Raw genomic sequence first — 13,086 nt, 5'->3', positions numbered from 1 at the left:
TGGGATTATAGACGTAAGCCACTGCACCTGGTGTATTTTATTTTATTTTATTATTTTATGTTTTATTTTTTTTATTTTTTATTTTTTATTTTTGTTGAGACGGAGTCTCGCGCTGTTGCCCAGGCTGGAGTGCAGTGGCGCGATCTCGGCTCACTGCAAGCTCCGCCTCCCGGGTTCACGCCATTCTCCTGCCTCAGCCTCCTGAGTAGCTGGGACTACAGGCGCCCACCACCGCGCCCGGCTAATTTTTTGTATTTTTAGTAGAGACGGGGTTTCACTGTGGTCTCGATCTCCTGACCTTGTGATCCGCCCGCCTCGGCCTCCCAAAGTGCTGGGATTACAGGCGTGAGCCACCGCGCCCGGCCTATTTTATGTTTTATATTATGTTATTTTATTTTTTGAGACAGAGTCTCACTCTGGTCCAGGCTAGAGTATAGTGGTGCAATCTTGGCTCACTGCAACCTCTGCCTCCCAGGTTCCAGCAATTTTCATGCCTCAGCCTCCCGAGTAGCTGGGACTACAGGGACGCACCACCATGCCTGGCTAATTTTTTGTACTTTTGTAGAGATAGGGTTTCATCATGTTGGCCAGGCTGGTCTCAAACTCCTGACCTCAGGTGATCCACCTGCCTCAGCTTCCCAAAGTGGTGGGATTACAAGTGTAAGCCACTGCACCCAGCTGGGACTATTTTTTTTTTTTTTTGAGATAGGGTCTCACTCTCTTGCCCACACTGGAGTGTAGTGGCATGATCACAGCTCACTGCAACCTCAACCTCCTGGTTTTGAGTGATCCTCCCACCTCGGCCTCCTGAGTACCCGGGACCACAGGTGTGAGCCACCATGCTCGCCTAGTTTTTTTATTTTTTTGTCAAGATGGAGTATCGCCATATTGCCACTGATCTCGAATTCCTGGGCTCAAACTGTTCTCTCACTGTGGCCTCCCAAAGTGCTGGGATTACAGGCGTGAGCCACGGTGCCTGGCCTAAGGTGGGATCTTGAGCATGTCTTTTTTCTGGGCCTCATTTTTCTCACTTGGTAAAATGGCAGTCAGCTCTGCGCTGCAGTCCTGTGTGCCAGGTCCTGGGCTAGATGCTGCCACCAAAAGGATGAATAAGGTACCACAAAGGATGAGGAGTTGGGGCTGGCAATGCACACCAGCCCACACTCCCACACTTGCACCTTGCTCTTCATCAGGCATGAAGGAGAGCTGTCATAGAGGTTTGCTTTGATTGATTGGAACTTGAACAACTGCAGACAGGGCTGTGCCCTTGCCTGCCTGGTGGCTTCTTTGATACTGACAATGGTGATCCTGGGAGAGAACAAATCTGAGTCTACCCATTGGGCAGCTGAGGCTCAGCTGGAGAAGGAACCTGCCCACAGCCACGCGGTGCATGAGTGGTGGTGTCTTGTCTTTGTATCCCCCAGTGCTCTAACCACTGCCTCATACTTCCTTTCTCATGCCACTTTGCTTTCTATCTACTGGTATCCCCACTTCAGTTTTAAGGGTAGGGACTTCCTTAATCTGGATCTCCAATAGCCTCCAACACAGCATCATCTAATTATGGTAAAAGACCTATTAATTGTTTGTCAAGGACGGCTGTGACAGAAGAACCCACTTCGTTGTCCAGTCTGGCCTAGGTACTTGACACACATTATTTCTGTTCTCAACAACCCCTGTGAGTTGTTACTCTCCATCTCTGCCCCCTACCATTTTGCAGGTAACAAAATTGAAGGTCAGATTGGGGAAATACCCTAAGGCCATACATGTATTGAATGACTGACCCCACACTCAAGCCCGTGTCTCTCTCACTCCAGTGCCTCCCAGGGCTTGTTCTTGTGGGTTTCTTCTGGGCTTCATGTTAGAATCACCTAGGAAGCTTTAAAAATGATGGACACCTGAGCCCGACTCCCAGCAATTCTGATTCAAGCGGTCTAGGCATTGCTATTCAAAATGTGGTCCGTGGGCCAGCAGCATTGGCATCACCTAGGAGCTTGTTAGAATTCCAGCATCTTAGACCCCACTTCAGACCCACTGAGTCAGAACCAGCCATTTAACAGGATCACCAGGGGGCTTGTGTGCCCGTCAAAATGTGAGAAATACTGGCCGGTTCCCCAGCAGGTCCCAGAGTGCAGTCAGGACGAAGAACCACGGTCCCCGTCAATATAGGACCTTGTATTTATTCTTGGAGCTTTCAGACCGCTGCTCGGTGGAAAAGTGATAGATTTTTCTTTAGTCTGTAAAACACTTCCACCTTGCTTTCATCAGGTGTGAAGGAGAACTGTCATAGAGATTTGCTTAGTTGTTGTTTTTGTTTGTTTTTGTTTTAGACTGAGTGTCACTCTGTCACCCATGCTGGAGTGCAGTCGCATAATCTCGGCTCACTGCAGCCTCCACCTCCTGGACTCAAGCGATTGTCCTGCCTCAGCCTCCTAAGTAGCTGGGCTGACAGGTGTGCGTTCCCATGCCCAGCTAAGTTTTGTATTTTTATTTTTTATTTATTTATTTATTTATTTATTTATTTATTTATTTTTTTGAGACAGAGTCTCGGCCTCTGCTGCCGAGGTTAGAGGCAGTGCATGGATCTTGGCTCACTGCAAGCTCCTCGGCCCCGGTTCACGCCATTCTGCCTCAGCCTCCGAGTAGCTGGGACTACAGGCCTACACCACCTCAGCCTCAAGGTTTTTTGTATTTTTTAGTAGAGACGGGGTTTCACCGTGTCAGCCAGGATGGTCTCGATCTTCTGACCTCGTGATCCGCCCGTCTCGGCCTCCCAAAGTGCTGGGATTACAGGCTTGAGCCACCGCGCCTGGCCAATTTAGTAGAGATGGGGTTTCACTGTGTTAGCCAAGATGGTCTTGATCTCCTGACCTCGTGATCCGTCCACCTCGGCCGCCCAAAGTGCTGGGATTACAGGCGTGAGCCACCGCGCCTGGCCCTTTTTTGTTTTTTTAATTTATTAAAAAAAAAAAAAATTTAAAAGATGGGGTTGCCCAAGCTGGTCTTGAACTCCTGGGCGCAAGTGATACTCCTGCCTTTGGCCTCCCAAAGTGTTGGGATTACAGGCCTGAGCCACTGTGCCCAGCAAGAGGTTCGCTTTGAGATAATTGACAGAAGAATATTATTCACCATTTAGTTTTTGCATTAAACAATTAATAACAACAACAAAATACTCTTTAAGGCACTGGGAGTTTTTTAGGTTTTAATTTTATCATTAAAATTGACAACGACAACAATATTTTTCCTTTGCTTATTTTTTTTCCAAACTTGCTTAACCAGAAAAGTCCAATAACTTTTTTTTCATTTTCATTTTCTTTTTTTTTTTTAAGTCCAATAACTTTTAACATTTTCCAGATTAGTACAGATGAGGATTGTTCTCTGTTTTCTCTTTTTTGTTTGTTTGAAACGGATTCTTGCTGTATTGCCCAGGCTGGACTGCAGTGGTGCGATCTCGGCTCAGTGCAACTTCTGCCTCCCGGGTTCAAGTGATTCTCCTGCTTCAGCCTCACGAGTAGCTGGGATTACAGGCGCCTGCCACCATGTCCAGCTGATTTTTGTATTTTTAGTAGAAACGGGGTTTCACCATGTTAGCCAGGATGGTTTCAATCTCCTGACCTTGTGATCCACCTGCCTCAGCCTCCCAAAGTGCTGGGATGACAGGTGTGAGCCACCACGCCCGGCCTGTTCTCTGTTTTCATTGTTGCCGCAGAGCAGGTCTCAACAAGGTGGGGGGTGGTCAATTTTGTCCCCTAGGGCCCATTTGGTGATGTCTAGAGATATTTTTGGTTGTCATAACTTGGCTGGGGTTGGGGCTTACTGTTACCCAATGGGTAACCAGGAATACTACCAAGCATCCTGCAGCGCACAGGGCAGCCCCACGACAAAAGAATCCTCCGGCCCAGACAGGTTCACGGTGCCCTGGCTGTGAAACCCTCAGAGAAAGAGGGCAGAGGTGAAGCTATGCTAAAAAGAATTATGTTCTAGCTGGGCGTGGTGGCCCATGCCTGTAATCCCAGCACTTTGGGAAGATGAGGCAGGTGGATCATTTGAGGCCAGGAGTTTGAGACCAGCCTTGCCAACATGGTGAAACCCTGTGTCTACTAAAAATACAAAAAAATTAGTCGGGCATGGTGGCGAGCACCTGTAATCCCAGCTACTCGGCAGGCTGAGGCAGGAGAATTGCTTGAACCCAGGAGGTGGATGTTGCAGTGAGCTGAGACCACGCCACAGCACTCCAGCCAGAGTGGTGTCTCTGGTGACAGAGGAAGAGACTCTGGCTCAAAAAATAAAAATAGAAAAAAAAAATTCTAAGAATTTTTTAGAAGGCCAAGGGACTTGCTGGGGGACTCTTCTTCCACCTTGGGTCGCTGACAGAAGGAGTCTAAGTGTGTTCTTGAGAACTGGATCTGTGTCATCTGGAGAGCAGAGGGACAGATGGACATGAAGACCCATTTTGTCATCTTTAGTTAATCCTCAGGGACATTCAGTGATGAACTCATCCTAAAACTTCAGCATCATTGAGCTTTTTTATATAGCTTCAATCATTTGCTTCCAAGGTCTTGGGTTTTTAAGCCCATTTGTTGTCTCCCTCGGGGCCCAGAAGGAGGGGCTGTGCTGCCTGCAGTGAGTCATTGCCCGTACACCAGTTTTGGCAGTGCTGCCGCATTCGGCGCAGGCCGTACCTCATGCTAGTGCTATTTTTATTCGTAGAGATGCTCAGAATCACCAGTCTGCTGTTGCCAGCAGATCCAGCACCTTAGGGATTTTTGTGTTTTTTTTTTTGAGGTAGGGTCTTGCTGTGTTACCCAGGCTGGAGTGCAGTACAGTGGTTCGATATGGCTCACTGCAGCCTTGACCTTCTGGGGTCAATCCATTCACCACCTCAGCCTTCCAAGTATCTGGGACTATAGGCACATGCCACCATCCATGCCTGGCTTCTTTTTATATTTTTTATAGAGGTGGAGTTTTGCCATGTTGCCCAGGCTAGTCTCGAACTCCTGGACTCAAGTGATCCGTCCGCCTCGGCCTCCCAAAGTGCTACGATGCTGGTCGTAAGCCACCACACCCAGCCGGGAACTCTTACTTTGAAGAGGTTGGGTAAACTTAGGGGTGAGGGACTGGAACCCAGCTTGCAGAAGGAAGTTTCTCTGCCTTCTCAGCATGCATATTGATGATAACAATAACGATAAATGAGAAAGGACGAGGTGGCTCACACCTGTAATTCCAGCTCTTCGGGAAGATCACTTGAGCCCAGGAGTTCAAGACCAGCCTGGTCAATATAATGAGAACCCATTTCTACTAAAACAAAATAAATAAATAAATGAAATTAGCCAGTGTGGTGGTACGTGCCTGTAATCTCAATTACTCAGAGGCTGAGGTGGGAGAATCACTTGAGCCTGAAAGGTTAGGCTGCAGTGAGCTACAATTGTGCCACTGCACTCCAGCCTGGGTGACAGAGCAAGACCCTGTCTCAAAATAATAATAATAATGAAAATGGAACATTTCACCATGTGCCGGCCCCATTCCAGGTTCCAGGTGTGGAGAGACTGTGTAGATTAGCGTCAGGAGCACAGCTGTAGGGCCACACTGCTGCCTCCTCGTGGTCCAGCTGTGCCCCTCGATGACTTCGCGGTCTGGAGCAAAGCTACTCTGTCTGTCTGTGCTGCAGCTTCCTCATCTGTGCTGTGAGGATAAAATGAGTTTTATACATGAAAATGCTTAGGATAATGCTGAGCTGAAAGTAAATTCTACGATAACGCTGGTCTCTAGTGACAGAAAGCCCACCAGTGGTGGCAAAGGGGTGGGAGGGAGTTACCAAGGGTTGGGGAAACTTGAAGGAGAGATGGATATGGTCCATATCTTGATTGTGGTGCTGGTTTTTACAGGTGTATACAGTGTCAAAACTTAGCAAATTGTGTACCTTAAATATGCAGTTTATTATATGCCAATTATACCTCAATCAAGCGGTTTAAAAATGGAGCGCTATAGAAGTGCAAGCTGTTATCTCATCCCAGCGCAAGCCCTGGACTTTAGAGATGGGCTGGCTGAGCTCACTGATGACAGCAGTTGCTTATCTTGTTAAATAGTGGCTTCAGTAATAGGTCAGGTTTGGGCTTTTTTGTTTGTTTTTATTAGAGACAGCATCTCGCTCTGTTGCTCAAGCTGGAGTGCAGTGGTGTGATCATGGCTCACTGCTGCCTTGATCTCCTGGGCTTAAGTGATCCTCCCCGCTCAGCCTCCTGCATAGCTGGGACTACAGGCACGCATCACCCTGCCTGGCTTTTTTTTTGAGACGGAGTCTCGCTCTGTTGCCCAGGCTGGAGTGCAGTGGCGTGATCTTGGCTCACTGCAAGCTCCGCCTCCCGGGTTCACCCCATTCTCCTGCCTCAGCCTCCCAAGTAGCTGGGACTACAGGCGCCTGCCACCCCACCTGGCTATTTTTTTGTATTTTTAGTAGAGACGGGGTTTTACTGTGTTAGCCAGGATGGTCTTGATCTCCTGACCTCGTGATCCACCCACCTCGGCCTCCCAAAGTGCTGGGATTACAGGCGTGAGCCACTGCGCCCGGCCTCATTCTATTTTTTATAGAGACGTAGTGTCACTCTGTTGCCCAGGCTGATCTTGAACTGGCCTCAAGTGATCCTCCTGCTTTGGTCTCCCAAAGTGCTAAGATTACAGGCGTGAGCCACCATACCAGGCCCCAGGTCAGGGTTTAACTCAGAGCTTCTGATTCCCAGTCTGAAACTTTTTTCTGGGCCTCAAACAATAGGACAGAGACTGCTGGGTGTGGGTCAAACTCTGCTCCTCCCTAGGAAGGAAGTTTCAAGCTTGGCCTAGGCTTTGAGAATTCTCGGGGGCAGAGGGTGAGGTCCGACAGGGGCTGTTGTGGCAGGCAGGGCGGCCGAGCTGTTGTGTGGGTGCAGCCAGGAGTCAGCGGTAACGTTGAGCCTGGTAGGGAGAGTGGACCCGCACAGAGCTCGGTCTAGATGGGTGGGAGGCTTGGCGGGAGAAGACGGTTGAGTCCTGACAGGACTGGACCCCAGGGCAGGTTTGGATTGCCATTTGGGCTCTGAAGAGGAAGGGAGGGGTAGAGTCTCTGGGGAAATGGGGTCTAGGAAGAGGAGGAGCAGTGAGAGGCCGGTGGCAGTGACCGGGTCTCTGTTCTTGAAAACTGACAGATACTCCTGTCTATGTCCAGAGCTAATGGGCAAAGCTTTAGTGTCATAGTTGGGTAGCCAGGCATCCCAGGCCTGAGGTGTGGAGGGCTGGAGATGGTGGACAGGGGGGACAAGTAAAGGGGATGCTGGTCCTGATTCCCTGTGCCTTAGTGGGGCTGAGGGCACAGAGGGAAGTAGCGAAATCTATCTGTGAACTTGGTCACTCTGCTGAGCCTATTTCTTCTTGGTGGTTTTGTTAAATGGCGAGTGATGAGATATGCATGTTACGGGGACTTAGTAGATCATAGCAGTTACTATGCTGGGAAAGCCAGGATCCTTTAAAAAGAACTAGCGCTGCCCTCCTGTGATGTCCTTCACTTACTCACCAAGTAATTGTGGAGCACCTAACAAGTGCCAGGTGCTGCGGGAGGTGAGGAGGTGGCACACTGAGCAGGACCCAGCAGTCCCCACCCAAGTGGAACGTGAGGTCCTGAGTTCAGGCTCCCTGACCCTGGCCACTGTTGAGGTTGCCATGTGGACTGAGAGGGAGAGGCAGGGTGGGAGGAGGCCGTGCAGCTGGCACCAGGTCACCCTTTTGCTCTTCTCCCACCAGGTTGAACCGGCCGCTGACCCTCTCGGAGAAGATCGTGTATGGACACCTGGATGACCCTGCCGGCCAGGAAATCGAGCGGGGCAAGTCGTACCTGCGGCTGCGGCCGGACCGTGTGGCCATGCAGGATGCGACGGCCCAGATGGCCATGCTGCAGTTCATCAGCAGCGGGCTGCCCAAGGTGGCCGTGCCGTCCACCATCCACTGTGACCATCTGATTGAGGCCCAGCTTGGGGGCGAGAAAGACCTGCGCCGGGCCAAGGTGAGTGGAAGGTGGCCTTGGGGGCGGGCAAGTGGGCAAGACTGGGCGAGAGGCCTCACTCTCACACTGGAGCAAACCAGGGCATTGCCTGCAAATTCTCACAGTTCTTTGGATTGGTCTGCTTTTAAAACTTGAGTTTACTTTTTACTCTTTCTAAAACTACCACTTGCTCATTGTGTTAAAAAATACAGAAGAAGCCCAAAGAAAGTAAAAGTCATCCTTGACTTTCCCACACTACAGGTCCTTTTTCTGTCCTGTTGGAAGATGATTGAATCCTGCCAGGTGCTCTGGAAGGGGCCCTGCAGAGCCCTGGAAGGGGCTCTGGAAGGCGTCCCTGTCTGCCTGAGCAGTGAGGGGCGCATCTTAGCACAGTTTGCCAGCATCCCATCTGCACCCACTCCCGCTCTCCTCTGACCTTCCGAGGACCCTGTCCGGGAGGTAGGCCTGCTAGGGTCACTATTTGTACATTTGAGGCAGCAGGGGCACCATACTTGAGTTCTGTAACTACATGAGGGCACGATTAGGGCTCAGCGCTGATCTTGGCTCCCACTCTGGTGCTCTCTCACTGAGGAACCTCCTTTGGGGACCATTCTTCTGTGAGTTTCGCTTAACTACATGGGGGTGGCTGTATGCCACGCCGAAGCTTTTCCCCACCCTTCTATGAAATCGAGTTCCTGCTCCTTCTCCCAGGCTCAGCTTGTGGGAGTCTACTCTTTGTGGCAGCCTACTCTTGGCAACAGCGGGCCACCCTCTCCCAGCTCTGGGCCTCTGCACTCTCCAGTCCCTGCAGTGGGAGTGAACCCCCTCACGGGGAGGGGCGTTGGCAGGAGCTGAATGCTGGCAGAGCTGCGGCCTGTGGGCATGCGATTGAAAGTGCTCTGGCTCCCGGGGTCAGCATGGCTCGGAGCCTCCCAGACCCATGGGAAACACTCAGGGCGGCGCTCTCACTCAGGCCCTCTCTTCTACCCTGGCCCCCTGGTGTGTGTCCTGGCTCCACAGTGGCTCTTTCCACTCAGCTGAAAGGACAGTCCTGCCTGCCGGCTGGCGGTTTCCACATTAGCAGCAACACTGGTGGGGGTAATGTTACAGGAGCTCCCACAGTGCCGGGAGCTGCACATGGCCAGGAACGTGGGTCCTCTTCAGCCCTGGGGACAGCTGCCCACAGAAGGGCCACTGCCTTCAGGGGCTGGCCCTCTGCTTGCTTTATGGGCTCAGAGTCAACCTTCTGGAGATGAGATTCACGGTCATAGGATTCAGAGCTCATTCCCTCATGCATTCAACAAATTGAACATTCTTCATGTGTGCCAGGCACTGGGCTAGGTACTGAGGTTCAGTGTGTTCAAGTCAGGCAGGGGCCCTGCCTTCAGGGATCTGCTTGGAGGGGTGGATGCTAAACAGTGGCCGAGGTAGGTAACTGCAGATCTGGGTGTGTGTTAGGAAGAGAAAGTGCAGGACTTGGTCAGTGTAAAAAAGAGGTCTAATTTAGATGTTGGGGGAAAGAGATAGCTTCTTTGAGGATGTGACAGATAACCTGAGGACTGAACATATGAGTTGCATTGACTGGAGCAAGAACATGCTAGAAAGAACAGCATTTGCAAAGGCCCTGGGGCAGGAAGGAACTTGATGCTTTTGTGGCAGTGAGAGGGGGACTGTAGTGCTGGAGCTCTCTGCGTTTGGAAGAGCGGGTGGTGTGAGGTGGGCAGGGGCAGCCAGGGACTTGAGGGCTCTGAGAAGGGCTGTGGTCACCATCCTCAGAGTCCTAGAACGGTTTAAGCAGGGAAAGAGTATGGTCTCTTTTTTTTGAAACAGAGTCTTCTTGCTCTACCCCCAGGCTGGAGTGCAGTGACGCAATCTCGGCTCACTGCAGTCTCAGCTCACTATAACCTCTGCCTCCTGGGTTCAAGCGATTCTCATGCCTTAGCTTCCCGAGTAGCTGGAATTACAGGCACCCACCACCATACCCAGCTAATTTTCATATTTTTAGTAGAGACAGGGTTTCACCATGTTGGCCAGGCTGGTTTCAAACTCCTGACATCAGGTGATCCACCCACCTCGGCCTCCCAGAGTGCTGGGATTACAGGTGTGAGCCACCACGCCTGGCCTAGAATATGGTCATCTTTACATGTATTTGTAAAGTGTTCCTCTGGCTAGGGCTCAGAGAGGCAGTGACCTGTTTAAGGTAACAGAATCAGAGAGGGATCCAGGCTGAGTCCAGGCCGAGACTCTGGCACCAGTCTGGGGTCCTCCCACACCCCTTCCTCACACTCAACACAGACGTATAGGCACATGTGCCCAGACACAACCACAGCCTTCTGTCCTGGATACCAGTTTCGTAAGTGACTGATTTGTAAATGAAAAAGCCGGTGTATTAATTATTAATTGGAAAGAGACTGCTCTGGAAACCCACGTTCTTTGCCATTCTCTTATCTGGGGGAGCCCAGTGGGCTTTCAGAGGACGCACACTGGTCTGGAGTTTCAGTGAAGGGGTGTGTGGTTTGAGTGTATCTTGTCAAGGGTCTGAGGGCGCTGTCTGGGGTCCATTCTCAGAAGCATGGCTCTCCCATGCCAGAGGCTGGCAGGTCCCATTTCCTAGTTCCCCCTTTGAGGCTCAGTAGAGTCCACTAGAGTCCCACCCTTTTGTCACTGGGGTCAGTCTCACTTGTCCAGGGACCTCCCATGTCTTCCAGATAAATCCTGGCCTCACATCTACCGTGCAGTGGGCCCTTCCCTGTCCCCCAAGGAAGCTTCCTTCGGATTACAGGCGGGATGGCTACAGCCCGTGTCATCATTTCCTTTTGCTGAAACCTCCTTTTCACAACAGTGGTCCATTCGACAGCCTTCCATTTGGGCCCATCAAACACATTAGCAAGAATTCAGCACTTCTGACAGCCGGACCCCAGTCCAGGGGGCTCGCTCAGGTGTTGCCTAAGTCTGGGATCTCCAGCAAGTTATTTCAAAAAAAAGCCTCGGGGGGGTTTGTTTTGGTTTGTTTTGTTTGTGAGACGAGTCTCACTCTGTCGCCCCAGGCTGGAGTGCAGTGGCGAGATCCCGGCTCACTACAAGCTCCGCCTCCCAGGTTGATGTTATTCTGCTGCCTCAGCCTCCCGAGTAGCTGGGACTACAGGCACCCGCCACTACGCCCAGCTAATTTTTTGTATTTTTTAGTAGAGACGGGGTTTCACTGTGTTAGCCAGGATGGTCTCGATCTCCTAACCTCGTGATCTGCCCGCCTCGGCCTCCCAGAGTGCTGGGATTACAGGCATGAGCCACCGCACCAGGCCTGTTTTGTTTTTTTGAGACAAGGTTTTGCCCTGTCACTCAGGCGGGAGTATAATGGTGCAATCTCAGCTCATTGCAGCCTTGAACTCCTGGGCTCAAATGATCCTCCTGCCTCGGCCCCCAGGTAGCTGGGACCACAGGTGCACAGCTAATTTTTATTTATTTTATTTTTATTTTTATTTTTTGAGACAGAGTCTCGCTGTCTCCTAGGCTGGAATGCAATGGCACGATCTTGGCTTACTGCACCCTTTGTCTCCCAGGTTCAACCAATTCTCATGCCTCAGCCTCCCGAGTAATTGGAATTACAGGTGTGCGCTATCACGCCTGGCTAATTTTTGTATTTTTAGTAGAGAGAGGGTTTTGCCATGTTGCCCAGGCTGGTCATGAACTCCTGACCTCAAATGATCTACCTGCCTCCAGCCTCCCAAAGTGTTGGGATTACAGGCGTGAGCCACCATGCCCGGCCACTGCGCCTAGGCCAGGGCCTGCCTCTGCACTGTTGGCCTCGGCTGGGGACTTGAGTGCCACAGGGACTCTTGGCAATTATTTAGACCAGTCCCTTCTCCAGATAAGGAAACTGAGACCCAGACTAGGGCAGGGACTTGTTCCAGACCCACCACCCTGGCCAGGTGTCACAGAACTGGGGTTCCATCTCTGCTCCCCTGTCTTTCTCTCTGGCACTGCTAGTGGAGACTGGGCCAACATGCAAGCTCTTTGAAATTATTTTTAGAAGGTCTCTAAGAGAGGGCCTGTCTCCAGTGCCAGCATTTCAGTCAGAAGGGGGAGGCTAGTGGGGTGGGGAGGGCTTGGTGAGGGTCACGTGGACACAAATCATATTGCTAACACCTGATTATTGATTTGTCTCAATAGGACATCAACCAGGAAGTTTATAATTTCCTGGCAACTGCAGGTGCCAAATATGGCGTGGGCTTCTGGAAGCCTGGATCTGGAATCATTCACCAGGTAAAGCTGGGCTCAGCCTGCCGTCCCAAGAGCCCAAGCCAGAGAGTATGTTCCAGGCCTATGGGGGCAGGGGGCTCGAGGCCCAGCGGGGCTGAGGGGAACTGGATGACATCTCCATCAGCTCTTATGGTCTTCCTCCTTTGTTTTGAAACTGATTTTCATTATGTCATTATACGTTCTCATTTTCTGGGTGAGAAGTTAAAATAATCCCTCCTAACCACCCAGGTAACCAGCATGTTAAGTGCGACATGTTTCTTTCCACATTGTCTTCTGGGCGTGTATTCAAGCATTTCTATTCCCGTAAACTCTCATACAGAACATGGTATTATTTTGTTTTTTTTCACAAGTGTCACCCCTTGTGGCATGCATCGCTGACATTTGATGAACCCATACTGTGTGTCAGGTACTAGGCTGAGCACTTGAAAGAAAGATATTCGCCATGCCCTGTGAGGTAGGTGCTTTTACTATCCACACCCTACAGAGGAGGCAGCTGAGGCACAGAGGGACAGCTAGCTGGCCAACTGTGGAGCCAGGACCTGTGGGCAGGAGGGCTGGCCTGGAGCAAGTGCCCCGTGCCACCGTGCTGCTCTGCCACCTTCCTCACCCCCAGAGCCCTTTCTGCTTCTGCACGTGGTGCTCTCCTCGGATTCGTTTTGGCTCCCTCATGGTGTTCTGTAGAGTGGAGGTACCATAGGTCATGTGGCCATGTCAGCCAGGGACTCTTCTGAGGTGTCCCAAGGATGGGTCTTCTTTTGGTGGACAGTTTCATCTCTGGAAGTGCAAGTGTGAACATGTATATCCTGGGGAGGTAGGTGCTT

The 13,086-nt window shown here is 51.1% G+C and overlaps 1 protein-coding gene across 3 annotated transcripts in view; it reads left to right on the top strand.

The window, feature by feature from the left end:
* Positions 1–13,086, top strand: part of ACO2 (aconitase 2) — a 60,345-nt gene that overhangs the window by 30,337 nt on the left and 16,922 nt on the right. For all 3 annotated transcript variants that reach the window (XM_003905606.4, XM_009217385.4, XM_021921601.1), the window contains exons 3-4: positions 7,768–8,026; positions 12,176–12,268. In XM_003905606.4, the coding sequence (XP_003905655.1) occupies positions 7,768–8,026; positions 12,176–12,268 (352 nt within the window). The remainder of the gene's footprint in view (positions 1–7,767; positions 8,027–12,175; positions 12,269–13,086) is intronic.

Source organism: Papio anubis, chromosome 16, assembly GCF_008728515.1.
Source record: "Papio anubis isolate 15944 chromosome 16, Panubis1.0, whole genome shotgun sequence".
NCBI lineage: Eukaryota > Metazoa > Chordata > Mammalia > Primates > Cercopithecidae > Papio > Papio anubis.
Note: the sequence above shows the minus strand (reverse complement) of the source record. Positions and strands in the feature narration are given on the sequence as shown.